At 35.1% G+C, this 20,846-nt stretch overlaps 1 protein-coding gene across 1 annotated transcript; it reads left to right on the top strand.

The window, feature by feature from the left end:
- Window positions 1-7,656: 7,656 nt before the first annotated feature.
- On the top strand, window positions 7,657-18,941 carry LOC112521667 (bet1-like SNARE 1-2). Its single transcript, XM_025130658.1, has 6 exons — window positions 7,657-7,882; window positions 16,764-16,920; window positions 18,127-18,183; window positions 18,255-18,314; window positions 18,578-18,663; window positions 18,741-18,941. Exons 1-6 carry the CDS (start codon window positions 7,869-7,871, stop codon window positions 18,766-18,768), a joined length of 402 nt encoding a protein of 133 aa, XP_024986426.1. The 5' UTR covers window positions 7,657-7,868; the 3' UTR covers window positions 18,769-18,941.
- The last annotated feature ends 1,905 nt before the right edge of the window (window positions 18,942-20,846 follow it).

Below are 20,846 nucleotides of genomic sequence, written 5' to 3'. Positions count from 1 at the left end.
TTTGAATTTCCCTTGCCCTTTGATTTGGGCATTTTCACGTTTTCATTGGTTCCAACTTTATATCGATAAACGTGTTGTGTGAAGGGACAGTGATGTGTCAACATGTGATTCCTCAGGTTTTGTAAAAGAATTAGACATTGACAAAAATGATGCTTTTGGTGCGGTTGTCTAAACTTTTTATTCGATGAAAATGAAGAAGTAAACATAGGTATGGATCCTGTTCTAGCATCGGTTCTAGGCTTGGACTTTACTTCTTTTCTTCTGAGGGATGTGGACTTTTCTTCAGCTAGATGGAAAGAAGAGTTGTGATTAAGTTTATCAGAGGTCGACCACTTTTGTTTTTGCTCACGGGTAAACTTGATGAACCTGAATGGAGTACTAGGGCCTTTTAAGTTTTCTTTGGCAGATCTAACATCTTTCACCTTTCCCTTTCCTTTGTCTGAAGATTTTATTGATGAAGGATTACCAGATTTCATTGAGGACTTGAAATTTTTAGGTTTCTTGGTCTCAATGATCTTTTGTGGTTCACAACTTATTTCATCTTCAGATTCAGAGTCAAGAAAGTCTCTTGCTGATTTCTCAAAATCAAAATTAACTTGGATTGGAGTGGAAGATGTGGATTTAGAGGTTGATGCTTCAGTTTGATCTTCTTGAGGTTTTATCAATGTTGAATTCGATGAATTCTCAATTTCACTAGATTGATTCATCGGTTCATCAGTTGATGGTTTATCATTCGGATTTTCTTTTTCATCAACGGGTACTTGCTAATGAATTAGATTTGACAGACAGAGATTCTGAATTTTCAATTGAATTTTCAACAATCTCTAGTTTAGAAGTGTCATTTATTTCATTATCACAAGTACTTTGCTCGTAGACCACATTTTCAAAATTCTGTCTTGAAACGACAGTTTTTCCATCGACTTTAACTCTTTTGAAATTAGCTTTTGGTTTTGGAGAGAAGTCGGGTTTTTGAATGCATCCAAGTTTGAAAGTGGATTCAAGGGTGGATTTCTTTAGTTCGATGAATGAATCTAATTCATTGAATCTGATCCCTTACGTATCCTTTTGGCCGTTTAGTTTTTCAAAAACTTCTTGTGCATCTTTATACTTTTTCATCAAAAGTTCATTGGTTTGAAGCTTCTGATGAAGGATTTCTCGCTCCTTTTGAAAGAAATCTTTAAGAGCTACTGAATTCAGTCTTTCTGCCTCAGATTCCTTTAAGGCCTTAGTTTTCTTTTCCAGKTCCTTAGTTATACGCTTGTTCAATTCCAGAAGCTTATCTTCTTCTGATTTCTTAAGGGTGCTAATGCGAGTTTTTTCTTTTGCTAAATCATCCTTTTCTACGGTTAGAAGATCAGTTTCTCTTTTGTAGAAACTTGCTTCTTTTTCCGCTTTTATTCTTTCAGATTTTACAAAACTTAAATTTTCTTTTAGTTTCAAGAAATCTTTTGAAAGCTGAATTACTCTTAACTCTAGTTCAGATGGAACAGAGTTGGTTTCATTTGAGTAAGACTCACATACCTGGTCATCAGAGTTGGAGGAGGATTCTGCATTGGACGTGGCCATTAGACAAATGAGCGCTTTATCTTCATCATCTGATGAAGAGTCGGACACCCAGTTTTCTTTTTCGGCCATCAAGCTTCGCTCTCTTGAATTGTACTTGTATTTGTTCTTATAGTAATCAGCATCCTTGATCAAGCGTCCTTTGCATTCTTTAAAAAAATGACCAAGTTTTTCGCATCTGAAGCATCGAAGGTCATTTTTCTTTCCTTCCTTGTCCTCTTTCCTTTCTTCTCTTCTCTATTCTCTTCTCTCTTCCCTTTCTTCTCTTCCATCTCTTCTTTCGTCCCTTTGATAGAATTTGGATGGCTTTCTATCATAGGATGACTGGAACTTTTCCCTTTTGAACTCTTTTCGTTCGTAGGGTTTTTTGATGAACTTCTTTTGGAACTGTTTTGTAATCAAGGCCAATGATTTGGCAAAAGCTTTAATTTCATCATCTGATTCAGAAGTTTCCTCTTCAAATTCTGATTCTACAAGCAATGCTTTCTTGCCTTTCTTCTTGTGTTCTTTGGTAGGAGTCCTTGATTTTTCCTTTTCATCGGCATCAAGAGCAAGAGGTCCTCCAATGGATACCTTTCTCTTCATAATGTCGCTCTCTTGTGCTGCAAGAGTTCCATACACGTCATGAAGAGACCACCCATCTAAGTCTTGGTTTGCTTGTAGAGACATGGATAACTGAGTCAATTCATCGCTTAGACTTTTTAGGAATAAAACGTTGTTTTCTTCCTTGGTTCTGATGATATCGTTTCTACGACATTGATTTATCAATGTGTTGAAGCGATCATAAGTCTTTTGTATGGGTTCATTAGGGAGGGCTTTGAAGTTGGTGTAATCGTTGAGACATTGTGCTCTACGATTTTTCTTCGTCTTTGCTCCTCCTTCCAGTTGACTTGCCAATTCGTCCYAAAGTTCTTTTGCAGTGGAGCATGTATCGAGGGATTGAAAGATTTCATTAGGTAGGGCCATGATTATCAATCTTTTGGCCTTTCTGTCAGTTTCGACTCTTTCTCTATCATCTTCGTCYCAATTTCTTTCATCCTTTGGCATGTAATATGCTGGAATTTCARCTGTGGTATTTGTTCCTGGAACTCTTGGAACTAGAGTTTGAGGAATGTAGGGACCCTCCTGTATGGATCGCAGGAGATTCCTATCCATTCCCTCCAGAAAATTTACCATTCTGATCTTCCATTGAGGATACTCCTCTCGTTGAAGAGTTGGAGGCTTTGTGAGGGAACCAACATTGTAAGCGGAATTCCAGTTGGCCATTGAAAATTTTTAAGATGAAGAGAGAATTTTTTATGAGAAAGAAGAATAAAATATTGAGAGATTTTAAATGATCATTTTGATTGGATAATCAATCAATAGGCTCTGATACCAATAATATATATAACAATTCTTCTTACAACAATATGCAGAAACAAGGTACCCTCAAATGATCAAAACCAGTTTCAAAGCCTTATAAAAACTCACCTTAAGCAACTTTTGGAAGATGAAATATGCACATAGAAAACAACTTCCAATTGATCCCAAAATTAGTGTTTACCTTTGCCAGGAATTCACACGGAAGCTCACTTTCTCCTTATAGACTTTCCAGAAATGGCAATTGAAATTTCCTTTCAAAACATTTTTACTTTAAATACCTTTCCACATAAAGGCGGTGGAAGGTTTATTAAAATAAAACCCCACCTCACATACCACCTCATACATGTATGCATACATATACATATATGTACATACTCACATTTTCACATATTCACATATACATTTCCATGCATGCATATACTCATATACACAAATGCGCATATACATGCATGCCTACAAGTGTTAACATCACGCCAGTACTAAATATAGGTCAAATTGGTATCCTACGTAGACCAGGTGTTGTTTATCCGTATGTTTCTAGATATATTTTAGCCACTACAATGAAAGCTATACAAAATTCTACGGCAAGCAGTCTGATGAGTTGAAAAGATTGCTTAAACGTAAGAGTGTTGCTGAAGTGTTACCTACACCACCTACACCACCTCCATAACCACCTGAAAGACAACCGGAAGATTTGTCTACTAAAGAGTTAAATTCTTTACCATAAGCAAAGCTTCTTTCTCAGTCCACAGAGGTTAATCCTACAGATGTGGATTTGGTTGGTATACTGAGAAGACAAACTGAGGCTTCAAGTGATGTTGTGAGCAAGACTGGATTTTTTGGAATTCAGATGAAGTCAAAAACAACTTCATGAATGTCACTAATTTGATCAAGTCAACTTCCAATTCTCTCCAACAAACGTTATGTATTCTATCTAAAAGGGTTCAAACCTTGGAGGATAACTGTAAAACTTAGGCGGGTATGTTAAAAAGAAGACATGATGATCCTGATGATCAAAACTACCATGAGGGGTAGATGAAACGCCAAAGATTATTTGAAGGAACTAGTACCTGAGTTGAATTAGTTGGGGTTGAGAATTTTAGATGTAGATGTTGAGAATGTTCAGAGATCTAAAGGTAGTACTCAAGTTGATGCAATGGAAATTGTGGTTGATCAGAATATAGAACCAGTGGTTGAAAAGCATGAGGTTGCTGATAAAAGGACGGAAGAGAAGATTTTAGCTGATAAATTGTTGACTTGTGGCCATAGAGTCTGATGATGAAGAATTAGAATCATTCAAGTTACAGGTCAAAATGAGATAGAAGACTTGTTTACTTTTTCTGATAATGAGTATGAAGAAGAAGGAGATTTTGATATAATAAACCAGTTAAATAAGGGAAGTCCATAATCAACTGAAAGAGAGCAACAACCTGAACCTTCAATACATCAAACGGGGCAGTCTATCAGAACTAAAAGTACACCGGCATAGTCAACACAAACTAAAAGGTGGGAGCATTCTAGAATCAGAAGTTGACTTTCTAGAAGATTTTGAGAGGAAGATTTTTTTTCCCCGAAAACTAAGAAGTTGGATGTTGTAAAGGTTATGGGAATCACCGAATTCAACAAGGATCATCAGGTTGAATATATATATATATGATGAGATCTCAAGCTCAAAGTAAACATGTAATTAAGTCAAAGCAAAGGATAATTCCATTATTCAAGTTTATAAAAAGAGGTTGGTACATGTTTGGTATCCAACCTTTCATGTCACAAATCAAGATGGAAGAATATGGAGATTTTCTAAAGCGGATTTTCATTTGTTATATCTAGAAGATTTGGAGTTTATGTACTTTGAACTACGTCAGAGAACTATTAGACCAGAAGATGTTTACTCTTGCCTTGACTCATATGATCAGATTCTTGAAAAGACAAGTGAAGTACTCGTATATCATTTATTTGTAGATTGGTGTAGAAAGTAACGAGAGAAAAGTGAATTTGCTAAATCCTAACCAGAGTTTGTCCGATGTTGAAAATTTTCCTTTATACATGATCTTAGAAGAACCAAAGTTCAGTGTGGAGTACATGAATGGTAAAAGTGAAATAAGTCTCATGAGATTTGGAGAGATTGCAAGCTATTCTAATGGTACTCTAAAGATTGGCAAGATGCAGTTGAAGAACAAACTTGATGTGGATAAAAAGGGAGAAAGTGAAGATGGATGAAAAAGATAAAGAGCTGATTTCCAGAGCTTTTAGATTGTATTGAAGAAAAATTGTAATTCAAAAAGCTCATCAAAAGATTTGAAACTTATTTTGGGCTTAGAAAGAGAAGAAGAAGGTTTGTGTAAATTTTGCAACTTGATTACATAGGGGGAGGTTGTTGGGTTTTAAAATGTAAACATGTTCAAGTTAAAGGGCTTATCTTGTAAATACTTTTAGGGTATAAATACTTCTTTTAGTTAGTTTTGCAACTTTGAACTTTCATTTGTATGCGTATCAGTTTGTAACTTTCTCTCTCAATATCAATGACAACATGATTTCTCCATTGATGATTCTTTGAAGATTTGTTCATATTACATGAAACTGGGATTCACATTAGTGCCACTTGAGGACAAACAATAAAGAATGATATTACAGCAAATATGTTAAGGATCTATGTCTTACATGGATGGGAGGCGTCAACAACTGATGACAGAGTGCTTCGAGATACTTTTCTTAGGCCAAATGTGTTGAAGGTGCCTATGCCATATTATTACTTGGTAGATGCTGGATACACGAATGGAAAGAGTTTTCTCAACCCTTATATAGATCAAAGATATCATTTACATGAATAGGGTGATGAATACCAACCAACTACTCCAAAAGGATCTCTCAACATGAAATATTCTTCGGCAAGAAATGTTATAAAACGAGGTTTTGGTATTTGGAAGTAAGGTGGAGAATTTTAAAAGATAACTCGTATCATCTCATTGAAATGAATATTAACACCATAATGGCATGTCATTTCCTCCATAATTATGTAAGGCATAAAAAAGCCAATCGACCCGTTTGAAAATGAACAAGGGATGGACAGAAAAATCGACGATGATGGACACCAATATGAACTCCAAAATGAGGATAAAATAAGTTTTGTTGGGACATAGACCAAGTGGACTGCATCTAGAAATAATTTGGCACAAAACATGTTTGACCAATGGAATGCTACAAGTTGATGATTCATGATTATTGATTAATTTGTAATGTTAAAACATTGATCATTATGATTTTTAATCCTTATGATCTTTATGTTTTGTAATATTTACACTTTGATGATTGTATTTCTATGTTTATCTTTACAATTTAATTTTATGCTTTGTAATGTTAATGATTATTTAGTATTCAATTTAATCTTTATGTTTTGTAATGCTACAGTTTGATGCTACACTTTAATTCTTTTGATTTTAAGAATAAGTATGATGGATTAAAACCATAACAGAAGCTATCGAATGGCTAAAGTTGAGTTAAAACGATGAAAAAAGACTAGCAAGTTGTATACGATATGGTAAATGGTACAAACACCAGCGGCTTCATTATGATAGTTTGAAACAATGTGTAGTTGCCGAACCAACTATCTGAGAGACTTATTTTAAGGTACGAGCTATTTTATTTTGTTATAATTTTACTTATTACCTGCTATTCTGTTAATTTTTAAATCTTATGATATGAACAGGTTCATAAAGATTCAACTAAATGGTAAAACAAGGCATTTCCTAATTTTGAGGATTTGTATATTGTTTTTGGGAAGGATCAAGCTCAAGGAAATAGAGCAAGAGATGGTTGAGGAGGCGAACATGGAAGATCAGGAACAACAATCAGATGTTGATTCTGGAGATGAAGAACAACAATCAGATGATGATTTTGGAGATCAAGAACAACCACCCAATTTGCGTAATGACTAATGTTCTAGTCAACGTAATAAAAAGAAAAGTCGAGGTGATCCTTTTTTTGATGGTCTAAATAGCACATCTATATTTCTTGGAAAGAAGCTTGAAAACGCCTTGAACAATATGGCTAAAGCTGAGTTGGATTTGCAAAACAAAACTTCCATGCTCACTTATGAGGTTGTGAAATGCATTCACTTTCTTCACTTGAGAAGTACAAAAGTCTTTCAAAAGATAGTATGTGACTCTGAAATCGTGTTGAATTTTTGGGCTTTGGAAGAAGAGGCACGATTGAATTTGGTGAGATTTATTTTGGAAGACTGATTTAATTATGAAGTAAGTATTTAAATATTATTAATTTGGTTATTATGTGTGAAGACATTTTCTATTTTAATAAATGCTAGTATACATGGTTAATAAAAAAAAATAATAAGGTTTACAAGTTAAACAATAACTTACAAAAAAAATCATCAAAAGGTTACTTTATGTAATGTTGTTATTTTATTTCAATTTTTTTGACCTGGATATTCAACCTGCTATGCGTGCCGACTAATTTTAAGATGACCACCTGTTTTGCAGATAGCCTGGAGTCATCATATTTGAACCTCCATGATCATAAAAAGATTTTTATTCCTCATTAAATTTGAATCTAAAATCTACTGATACTTTTGATTTTTAAAGCTAAACTCAAACCAATTAGATAGACGTTTATTTTATTTCAATTTTAAAACTACGTTATGCTAATTAATTCATGGGCCCAAAAAGAGAAAAAAACAGCGCGCAAGGAGTAGCATCCACGTGATGTCAACGTGCAGGGGCAAAAACCCCTCAATAATCCTTTTGGTACTCGTTTCGCTTTACAATCCGCCACCGGAAACTGGAATTTGCCGTCGGAATCTGTTGGATCTGAACCCCTGCTAACGAACGTTGTGCAAGCTCTAGCCTGACTTCTCCATCATTGGAATTTATGCAAACTTTTATCAAACTTAATCAGGAGAAACCGTCCATTGTTCCGTTGATCCAGACATGAGCTATCGAAGGTTCGAGCTTTAATCTTTATAAATAAATTTGGGTTCCATCGCTCGTCAGTGTTCGTTATCGTGATTATCATTCGTTTTTATCTTTAATTTGCAATGTACTCCCTTTCTGAGTTGATTGTTTAGGGGGATTCTAAAATATTAAAGCAGAAAACCTAGTTTGGAATCAGTGCTTAACGTTTTTGTGCGATCACTAGTAAAAAAGGAATAGGCAATGCCAAACGCTTTGTAAAGACTTGGTTAAAGTTATGGATTAAAATAGTTCCTTAAGCGGAGACACGTGATTTGAATATTTGCGTAGTTGATTTGCGTTTGGATGATGAAATGCATAGTTGTTGATAGTACCTTCAGTCCCTAGGAATCTAGGATCATTCATATTGCCTCGTAACTACACTCAGCTGCTATAGTGGAAATGGCTATGAGAGCATGCATAATGCTCCTCCTAAATGGTGTGACTTGAAGATGATGACTTGGTGAACTTTGTAATACCATTTACGGAATGCCCCAAACGTGCACGTTTTTTCTCAAGTTTCTCTAGGAGTCTCCCGACTCTCTCTAATGTTGGACTGTGAGGGTGAATGAAAATGTTCATATGATTTGTGGACCATAACCATAAATGAGTTAGCTGTCTGTTAACTCCCATTATCTCTGTTTTGACCCATCATAAGCCATTGAGTCCCAGGATATTTCAATCTTATTGATCACTTACATTTCATAGTTAATTTTGAGTTTTGAGTGATGGAAAAGGTAGTATCTTGGCTGTTTATATATGGGGGGACATGTATAACTTGGGAGGCTATAATGGTAGTTGAAAGAAGGTGGTGTTTGGTTGGAGATATTAGAAGGTAATGAATGGAAATGACAGTCATTGATCATGTTTGGTTCAAACTAGAATGGAAATGGGATGAAAAATGGTGTTTGGTTTAAGATTTCTAATCTATCATTATAATAGATATGGGTAAAGATCATTCCTCCCCCATTTGGGGGGAATAGAAACTTTTTCTTCAAGTCTACCTCTCACCCCTCAATCATCACTGGCTTCTTCCCTTCTCCATGGTAACACCATCACTCTACTTCTACAACCCCATCAATGGCGGCCGGCAAAACTGAGTACTCCCTTCATCTCTCTCATGAACCCTAGTCCTTACCCCAACGTAGCACTCCAAACACAAATATGTCAAGAGATGAAATTACCTTCATTTTTTTGAGATGAAATAGGAGATGGAGATAATTTCAAAATTTGTGTTCAAAAATGAAGTAGGAGATTCAGATGATTTCAATTTTGTGTTCAGAAATGAAGTAGGAGATTCAGATGATTCTGATTTTATGTGTTGGATATGCTTTTTGTGATGTAGATGAAGATGGAGATATGTTGGAGATGCTTGTTGGGATGGAGATGAGATGTGTTGTATGAACATGAAGATGTTATGCAATGATTTTGTCTTGTAGATGCTTGGTGTTTTTTTTTAAATATTAGCATGGAAGGAAATTCCCAATAATACAATACAATGAAATAAAAATAATCATTCCTATTCTACTCTATTTTCATCATCAATTCCATTTTCATTCCTTGAAACGAACCAAATTCCCCTGAAGAAAGAAAGAATTTGAAGGTGAAAGCTGAATATCTAGAAGGAATATATTTTTCTTCTATTAGTCACACGAATAAATCTACAGGGTACATGTCTAACTAACTTTGCATCTATCTAGAACCTATACTTATGTGATATGATTACAACATATCATTAAATCTATCTAAAACGAAGATAAATACATAAATACTAATTAGATAGATATACTATCTATAGATATTACTCGGGGGCTGTTTGGAAAAGAGCTGAATGGGTTGTATAAGGTTATAGCTTATGCGATCAACTATAAGAAGTTGTTCGGTTGAAGCTTATTCATTAAGTCAAGTGCTTATTCGCTCGGCTAGAAAATCTTAGTTCTTTACACTCTACCATTTATTTTCCTACAACTACCCTTGCAATAAAGAACAACACATCCTTTAAAAAAACACGCGCCTCACAGAATACCCTAAACCCGTGATCTGTGTACTTCAAGCTCGAGCCCTCTTCTTCCTGCCATCACCAGTTAAACACTCTCATAACACTCTGAGGAAAACCCACCACTCTCATGAAACCCTCTAATCAAAAGCACTCTTGAAACTCTCTGTAAAAAGGAAACCCACCACTCTCGTGAAACTCTCTAATCAAAAGCACTATCAAGGAATCCCCATTTTAATGATTCACGATCGGTATTTTTATTCATACTGAAACTATTGAAACCCTTTTGGTAAAAAAGAAACCAACTGCTCTCGTGAAACCCGGTGATAAAAATCACAATTTTTTGTGAGTTCAACTAAAATCACAAAATCAATGTAGCTGCTAATGAAGCTATTAATGTAAAGAAGAGGAAGAAATTTGTAGATAGAAAAAATCCATCAAGGAAGAGGAGGACTCCATATTTTTTGTGGGCACTGATTTTTTCTTGAAGAATGGTGAGGGAGCTTACTGTTTCAGAAAAGAAAAGGGGGGGGGGTTGAATCACTACATTTGTTCTTTTTCTTCTTTTTCATCGTTTTCTTCTTTTTCATCGTTTTCTTCTTTTTCTGGGTCATCATAGAAGGGGTAGGGCAGGTGTGTATTTCACCGGTAGTGATGGAACTACCTGCTCCTAATAATACCCGATAGATACAAAGTTGTTAAAAGCTCAAGGCCCACTTAGGCGCAAAGGATCCTGGGGCCTAGGCACGAGGTGTGGGTCGCATCTTATAAAAACAATTATATATATGTATACATACATAGTTATACACAACTCAAATAGCATTCTATAAAACATAGTTCAATTTCAATTTCTAAAATGTAGTAATAGCAAAATATATCTCAATAAAGTCTTGACTAGTATAAGCCTACAATGCAGCAAGTACAAGCCTACAACGTAGCAAGTACAAGCCTCCAATGTAGCAATCAGAAGAGAGAAGGGTTTAAAGCCCTGAGGAAGAAGTTTTGGGTTTAAAGCCGTGAGGGAGAAGTATAAGGTATGGATCATATTTACAGGGAGCAAGTTTTGGGGCATGAGAATTGAATAACTTATTTAATATTAGGACTTACCTAATAACTCCTTTTTGTAGAAGACTAGAAGTCTAGGAGATTATAAGACTTAATTAATATTATTTTGACTTATTTAATAATGCTTTTTGTAGAACTTTAAGAGACAAGAAAGTTATTTAATATTAGGGTTTGTTTGACTGGTTTTATAGAAATCTTTATAAGGAGCGCCTAGGCCCATATAGCGCCTCAGCCAAGGCCTAGGCCTTCGTGCGCCTCATCAATACATCTCACCTCGACATGCAGAAAGCCCAAAAGCTTGCGCCTTATGTGCGCCTTTCACAACTATGGATATATATATATGTATATGTATGTATATATTTTAATATATAATTTGCTTAGTTTCTTTGTGTTGCTTAATAATCTTATACTTTTAAATTTGTCATGATCTATGATCACATGTGGTTGCTTAGGTCACTGTATTTTTTAAATTTGAGGCTTATTTGTTTGTTTTAAAATTAAAAACTCATTTTTTATTTTTATTTTAAAATACGTAATTTTTTCCCTAAACGGGTGAGGATGGAAGTTTTACATGTAGGGGTAGGGATTCCCCTATTTGGCGGGTAACGGGGCGGGGACGAGGATTTATTTTCATACCCGAAGAGGGTTCGGGGCGGGTCGGGGATGACATTACCCGCCCCTAATCCGACCCCAATTATTTTTTTTTAATTTTTCTATTACACGTATATAGTGTGTGTATAAATGAATATATATGTATAAATTTATTTTTAAATGACAAATATATTTGATTTTCAATATTCGTAATTAATGTAGTAACGATTCACTATAATTTTGAGGTACTTTGTTTTTTACTGAATGGGTAACCAATGGGTTTCCCAGACCCACGGGTATTCCTTTCCCCAAAACCTGTTGGGGCGGTCGGGGATTTTTGGGGGGGGGGTTTAACGGGGATTAGTGTCGGGAAGGTGGATGCATTACCCGCCCAATAAACTGCCTCGTTTCTTCCCTAGTGACGGGCGACATAAAACCGGGTCGGGTTGGGATGCATTTTGTGCCCATTACTTGCCCCGTTTCCATCTCTTATCACTGGAGAAGGAGGTCGGATTGCCGGAGAAAATGTAGGTTGTGTTTCATTGGAGAATGGGTTTGAATCGGCAGAGATCTTCGTTGTGTATCACCGCAAGATGTATAGTCTCAATGTGTGTATCAGTCCTTATCCCCTATATATATAAAAAATATTTTCATGTATAATTATTATAAATATACGAATTATATTTTAAAATATAAATTTTTATTTTAAAAATGATTAAATGGATCATTTATTATCTATTCAAAATCAACCATTCAACATATTTATTGAACAATTATTTCAATCTGTTTAATACAGACTGAAGGGTAAAATAGTCATTTATGTCATTCAGACCGTTTGTTCTGCACAACAACCAAACAACAATTTAGTCTGATCCTCTCAGACAACTAATTCTCTACAGACAACTTAATCCATACAGGGCTTGATGAAAAAACAACCGAACATCCTCTCAATACTTCCCCTCAAGCTGGAGCAAAGATTTTGATCATGCCCAACCTGATTATAAATTCCTTCGAAGATTTCTCTGAATAATCCTTTTGTAAGGATATTAGCTTGTTGTTTTGCAAAAAGTACATATGGAATAGAAATCTCTCCACTTCCTAGGTTTTACTTGATGAATTTTTGATCAATTTTGACGTGCTTGGGTCTATCATGCTGAACAGGACTATGAGCTATGCTTATGGCAGATTTATTATCATAGAAGAGCTTCATATTGGATACTTTAATTTTGAATTGTTTAAAAAGAAACCTTATTAATGCTTATAGTTCTTACTATGTTGTCTCCCGTCAACACAATATCGTCCACGTACACACTAAGAATTTTAGTCCATAAAAGAACTTCTTTAGCCTACATACTTTCCCATACGAAAACATGTCATAAATTTCGGAGGAACGTCCATGTAGACTTCTTCCTCTGGTTCTCTGTTTAAGAATGGATTCTTCACTTCAAGCTGATGAAGTGGCCAGTCAAGGTTTACTGCCAAAGATAGTAAAACTTTTAGCTCATTTAGTTTAGCAACCGGAGCAAACATTTCCTGGTAGTACAGGCTGGAAGTCTGCGTGAACCCCCTAGCCACAAGTCTTGCTTTATACCTCTATATGGTTCCGTCTGCATAGTTCTTGATAGCAAAGACCCATATGCTACTTGCTCGGTGTTTTTCTTTGGGTAAAGGTGTTACTTCCCAAATATCATTCTTTTGTAGAGCCTTCATTTCTCTGAACACAACTTGCCTCTATCTTGGAAGCACTAGAGCTTCATTTATCGACTTTGGAATCTCATCATTTGTAATACTACTGGGGAAAGCTTGAAAATTTCGTGAAAGTTCAGTATAGGAGACATAGTGTGATAGTGGGTATACAGGAGGTTTGGCTCATTTACATGTACCTTCACTAAGAGCTATAGGTCCATCATGATTACTAGACTTATTCTAAATTTGAAGCAACGATAGGAAGAGTAGATGTACCTTGGCTTTATGCCTGGTTCTGACAATAGTGGCAGTAGTGAAGTAGGCATATTGGTAGCTTTGCATGGTGTCCTTCTAGAGAAAACACGAAGTTCTGAGGTTGGTGCCCAAGTAGAAGGTCTCTCATTCATCTCTTGATTTTGAGATGTTATGGTAACATGCTTATTTATATCATGTTTGGTTGTTGATTGGGTAAGAAATGACGGGGAGATTTTTTGACTAAAAAACGAGATTGTCAAAATTAATTTTAGGTGCAGAATATTGTTCCAAAACTGAGCTTCACTTGGTTCATTCTCCCCCTGAAGGGATGTTTTGTCAACGAGGCTTATATTCAAAAAACGTGACATCCATACTTACAAAATATTTTCCCAACCTGAGTTCGAAACACTTATAACCTTTTTGTGTTGGAGAAACGCCAAGAAAAACACATTTATGAGTTCTAGGATCCAATTTATCAGGACAATGACCATGTATATGAACAAATGTTGTGCACCCAAACATTTTAGGAGATAATGTTGTGGAAATCCTATTCAAAGGAAGGCAGATTTCAAAGCTTTCAATGTGTGGTGTAGTTTAAAACCCAGGTTGGCATTTGGTTAATTAAATAGGATGCTGTAAGAATAACTTAACCCCAAAAATGTTTAGGAACAAGCATAGCGAAGAGTAAAGCACTTGGTACTTCTAAGAGATGCCAGTTTTTCCTATCTGCCACACCATTTTGTTGTGGTGTATCTACACATGAGCTATGGTGTATATACCTTCTTGAGAAAGAGAGCTACCAAGAATAGAGTTAAAATACTCATGCCCATTATCATTTTTTAAACTTTGAATTTTTGACTGAAATTGATTGTTGATTATAACTTGAAAAGTTTTGAAAATTTCAGCAGCCTCTGATTTTTCTTTGAAAAGGTATACCCATATATTCTTAGTGTGGTCATCAATGATGGTTATAAACCATTTATTACCCCAAACACTCTTATTTCTTGATGGACCCCAAATATCACATTGTATGAGAGAGAGGTGGATGTCATGTAATTAAGAGAAGGATGTACAGATCTACAATGTTTTGCATATCCACATATTTCACATTGGAATGTCTCATATCTTTATCTTTGAAAATCTACAGGAACAAACGTTTTAGATAACTAAAACTAGAACGGCCAAGTCTATAGTTCCATAACATCATTTGATCATTTAGACACAGAAAAAGGAACTACTTGGTTTCTGAATTTGTTTTTCTAAAAGGCTGCCATCATCAAAGTGATAAAGTCCCTCTACTTCCTTAGCATTGGCACTCGTCTTCCCCAAGCATAGGTGCTGAAAAATACACCCGGTGGATAGGAATTTGATTAGACAATGGCAATTTTGAATGAGGCTACTAATAAATTGTAGGATAAGTTAGGAACATGTAGCACATTCTTTTTGGTAATAGATGGAGATAGAAAGATTGAACCTTTCCCAACAATAGAAGATAGAGAACCATCTACTATTTTTACTTTTGATTTCTAGAACAGGGAAAGTAAGATGAAAAAATATAGGAATTACCGGCCATGCGACATGTGGCTTGCCATGCAATTTCCAGCACTTCACCTTAAGATGTCCAGGTTTGCCACAGTGATCACACATAGGACGATCCCTATCCGTTTGTCATGGAGGTCGAGAAAATTTGAGGGATTTTCAGGCTTCGGTGAAATAAATGTATATGTATCACTAGGTGGAACTGATGCTGTAGTGGCTCCTCCTCCAAGCATCACTATGCACAAGGAACTCAAAAACTCTATTTCTCCACCATCTTTTGGAACAAGGCCTGGTCCTTTGAACAACTACATTCAAAATTATTAAACAGATCAGACCCCTGTCAGAGAGTCTTCTGATCTGTGTAATATTTAGTCACCGTCTTTTCTCCTTGCATAGCTTCCCACAACTGAAGTTTAATTTGAAACCATTGACCTGTGTTGCCAAGTGCAGAGTAGGTCTCTTTGACTGCATTCCAGCGTCTCTGTTGTGGGAAGGAATAGGTATGTTCTTCCTATGTTTGACTCCATCGAGTTGTATAACCAGGACCTGATCATAAAGCTCTCAGCTTCCCATTTTTTCTTCAGCTTTCGCAGCTGGCTTTTCTATAAAACTAGAAAGAAAGCCAAACTTGGACCTGCCACGAATAAAGAGTTTTACTGATTGCGAACACTGTAAAAAATTGCTCCCATTTAATTTATGGGAGGTGATTGATATATTCTGAAGGGGTTCAGAGTTTCAAGCATTATCATAGATCCTAGCAGGTCTCACCACATCCTATATAACCAAGTAAATTTACCTTGATTGGATTTTATGGTCACACGACACCCCCTGCTTACATCACTTATCCTACTCATATGATAACTAGCATCTTTCATCAAACTTTGCTTTGTTTTTTTTGTAATGCCAACCAAAGCAAGTATCAACTTTTGACGCTTGTTGTTGGACTCGCCACACCTTGTATGTTGTAGTTGCATTACCATATTAGGACTCCTGAGGGATGAGCCTTAGAGCAATTGATGAAGTTACTCATTGGTGACTGTTCAATTCACGAGAACATCCTCTCTGCAAACATGCAAGGGAAACGCAGCTTACAAAGAGTTCCCTGCTCAACCTAGGAGGCTTTGGTTGCATGATGGTAACCCTTTTATGATATTAACTCTCCCAGTACTCCAGCCTTATTTAATCTAATCCCTTAGATCACGAATAACTCCTCCAGGGCTCTAACGTGCTATTTGACTTTGGTTGGTTTGTGGGATATCATCTTGCAAGTAGTTTTTTCATAAAACATACATCCTTGACTAGGTGGAGATTTACACTCCATCGAAAATAAAGGGAGATTGGTTGCTAGACTACCCACCAAATAGGGAACTGGAGATTTCCAGCAATGTTACACAAACCATATAGTCAAGGCATTCCATTGCATTTAAATAACCTTCGTGAAGGGGCTTACCGTGCTACATTAATGTCAACTTGTCAGTGGTTGTTGGATCCATTAATAAACTCATCCTTTCATTATAAGAAAGCCAATGGTGGTAAGGAATGAAAATTGCAATGATTAGCAAATTATGATCTGCAAATTTTCGACAGTTGGTTGATGAATAAGCTGTTGCTGGGTGATGCTTAAATATTACTATTTTTATGCTCTGGCAAGTGTTCTTGTAACAGGTTTATTGTATCAACTCCATGTATAAGTTTCTTTCATCTAATTATAAATTCTTATTCATGGTTTCTCTTTTTTCTAGGGACAATCGTGCATCTAGAACCGCTTTATTTGATAACCTTGATGGCATTGAGGAGGGGGGTCTCAGGGCTTCTTCCTCATATTCCGGTAATATAGATGAGCATGAAAATGAAAAATCTTTAAATAGCTTGCAAGACAGAGTCGTCTTTCTAAAGAGAGTGAGTTCTTCAATTTTTATTGTTAGTTCTTATTGCGAACATGTTGACTTGTTAGTTTATCAAGGAAGTGAGTATTAGTACAATTTTAAGTGATCAAATGTAGAATACCAAAGGTAACATCAGTTTAAATGGGTAGTTCTGTCAATGATGTATCGATAGACCGTAGGGGAGTTTTCAAGGTTCCCAGAGAAGGCAGAATGATCTTACCGAGCAAATTACTGATGACACATGGCGCTAGCGTGACACCAAGTAAAGAAAGGAGCCATAACACATGCAGTGGCATGTGCTATTCTCCAAAACCAAAATATAAGTTTTCTTTTTGAATGATAAAAACAGCAAGTAAATCATATTATTGAATTTATTTTATAGTGAATTGAATTAGAAAATCTCTAGGTGGGTACCTTTATTTTTCATAGTTTATTCATCTGTTAAAATTATATTATTCTGCCGATTACTTTTTCTGTTGATAGAAGTGATTAGGCATTGCCTTTTGATTTATTATTCATGTTCTGTGTATTTTATTAGTCAAGTAAAAGTTTTATGGTTCACTGTAACTAAAATCTTAAACGCTACAATGCATTGAATATAATTAGTAAATTAGCTGAAAAATGTATTAAAAGTGACCAAATACTAAACCTGCATGCTGCATCATTTGCTCCACCCCAAATACACAGTGCCTTTCTGTCCTAGCATCCATGACATGTGCCAAATTCCCATCTAATGTGGAGGTGCAACGACTTCTGTGGCAATGTGCCATCACATATGATTGCAGTTCCATGCACCGTTGCATGTGGTTGATAACTACGCTGACATGATATGGTGTTTATTTAGTTGTATTTGATAGCCTGATCGGTCCTTAAACAAAGGGAACGTTCTTGGATCCCCTACTTGTTAGAATAAGCTTTTTTTCTATGCCAAATACATGAACAGTCCTTGACTAGTTTGATTTAGAATAATCTTAGAACTTTAGAAATTTGCAGTTCCTGTTGTTGGTGCAAAAATCTGTAAACAAGAAAAAAGAGCTTCAAGACAACGAGATCATTTCTGGGAGATCTAGATCATCATAATTAGAGTGCTATTTTTTGAGGGTTGATTATCTTTTTCGGATTGCTCATTACCTGCTTTTTACTAACTCAGGAATCCCAGTTACCATTTTATGTTGACTGCATGATAAACTTATTTTAATTTGATAATTGACGTTGACAGCTGACTGGCGATATACATGAGGAGGTGCAGAGTCATAACCGTATGCTGGACCGAATGGTAAACAAGTATAATAGATGTTTGTTTTTTTGCTTCTGATTTGTTCTGATGGTCATCTGTTTAACCAACAGGGAAATGGGATGGATTCGGCAAGGGGGATCATGTCAGGAACTATGGATAGGTTCAAGATGGTAAAAGTTTAAATCTATCCAGTTACCATTCATTTGGTTTGTTCAAATATTTTAATTCTGGATTAATAGTCAGCCTAGAAAAGTTAATGGGCTCTGGCCGATTGCTTATGAGCATGTCATGTATTTTACACACACACAAAAACACACACGCACACACACGCACACACACAAACACACACACACAAAGACACACACACATGTTATGACTTTGAATATGTGTCTATATACATACATTGCTAATAGAAAGTGATTTAATTATACAGGTGTTTGAAAAGAAATCAAGTCGAAAAACATGTAAACTTGTGACATACTTTGTTCTCTCTTTCTTCATCATATACTACTTGTTCAGGTATGCATATTTCATATTTTCCCAATGCTGAAATTCTAAGAAACTTTGTAGAAAGTTGATTAAGCTTTTGTTTGCAGGTTCCTCATGTACTATTTGTATGGTTAGAAGTAGAGATTCATAATTGAGAGAGAGGTGTATTGCTTTTGCAACAAAAGCTAGTGATGAAGGTATATTTATATATATACATACTTTGGAAAATCCCAAGGCGAATGTGAGATTCATTTCTGGTTGTAATACAAGAATAAGCAAAAAAGGACTTTTCTCTTGTCTTATTATCATTATGGTTTTGGATACAAAATTAACCTATTCCTTTGCATCAGTACTTGGAATTAGGAGATGTCAGACATTATTTACATATATTATTATTATTATCAAGAGTTAGATTAGGTTATATATATATATATATATATATATATATATATATATATTATAGGTTGGGTTCGAAGTGAAGTTATGGTGAGAATTGTAAGTAGAGATCTCCACCTTGAATCAATCATAATTGAAAGTCAACACTAATGAACAATGAGATGTATTGAATCAATTTTCTTCTAAAATGCAATTCATGCTGGGTATGAGATTAAAAGTGATCAAGAGTTCAGATCTCTTCTAATGTTTCACCTTAAGTTCCTTTCTCATGATCCTTCACCTAAAGTTAGATTAGGTTATATATGTGTATATATATATATATATATATATATATATATGTATAAAGAGAGAGAGAAAGAGGAAGGTGATAATATACAAACTTTTTGTTTAAATATGAGAGTTGATTAATCATTTTTATTGTTGAAGGTATTAATTATGGATATTATTATCTGCATTTTTGATTAATTTTACTAAACCATTTTTATCGAAATGAGAAATACATGAAGCAATTTAATTTTTATATAGAAACAAAAATATGTGAAATAATTTCATCAAGAAATGAATTATTTGAAACAATTTCATCAATATTACACAATTTCATTAAAAAGTTTTATTAAATTAAAGAATGAAATTGATAGTTTTCACGGTTTGTACTAATGATTTGGTTTGCATTTTATGTATGTATGTATAGAGTTGGGTTCATACGAGAATGATACATATTAAAAAAAAAGAGAATGGCCGAATCACGTGTGATTTTACACTAACATCACATAAAATCACATGTGATTCACGGAACCTTGCTATGCGACCTTGTCACATGGCCATAGGGTTCTGCACATTTTTTTGACCGTTGATGTAAAAATAACACGTGATTTTGTACTTATTTTGGTCATTCTTGTATTTTCTTAAATAGGTAACATTTTCGTATGAACCTACTTCTCTCTCTCTCTCTCTCTCTCTGTGTATATATATATATATATATATATATATAGAGAGAGAGAGAGAGAGAGAGATGATTTATCATACAACCCATTACATTTATACAATCAATGCAACCCATTGTCAACCGTCCATTTAAGTTGATGAATATGTGATTTCATAAATATCTTGATTGTTTCTTAATATAAAACATTGGTTATAATTACTGAACCCTAGTTATCTTCCCTTAACTATTCAAATCATAATAAATGAACGCTTATCATTTCCATAAATAACTCAATTGATTGGGTTGCATTGGTTGTATAAATATAATGAGTTGTATTTGAAACACTTCCCCTCTCTCTCTTTATTATAGTAAGTAGAGTTGGGAGTTTTTGAAGTTGGAGAGGGGAGATCAACAAATGAGCCACAAACTCCCAATTTATCTTGCTACTTAAGGTCGCATACAAAGGCCGTTTCGTTTGGTTCGGTTCTACTTTGCCTTATGCTACGTGGCTTGCCATTTGGTTTGGTTCGGTTATATCGTTTAAGGGGCTATTTACCAAATTTTCTATTAAGTCCTGTATGGATAAATTTGTCTGTCTGGATAAATTTATGTTGTTGTTTACTTTTCTATCTGAATCAACAGTCTGAATAACAGAAATGATCGTAGTTTACCCCTGAGGATGAACTACGTGTTGTTTAATAATTGTTGAATAAACCCAAATGGAACCAACTATTTAATCAAGTGTTTTAAACACAAAACAGTAGCTATAGCTATGTATTGAACCAATCATTGAACCAACAACAATTAACAGCAATAGGAAACAACAAAATCAATAGAAACAACAAGGTGTTTGAGTTTATATAAACAGCAAACAACAAACCTAAAATAGATT

The sequence above is a fragment of the Cynara cardunculus genome, assembly GCF_001531365.2.
Source record: "Cynara cardunculus var. scolymus isolate 2C chromosome LG 11, CcrdV1, whole genome shotgun sequence".
Classification (NCBI taxonomy): Eukaryota; Viridiplantae; Streptophyta; class Magnoliopsida; order Asterales; family Asteraceae; genus Cynara; species Cynara cardunculus.
Note: the sequence above shows the minus strand (reverse complement) of the source record. Positions and strands in the feature narration are given on the sequence as shown.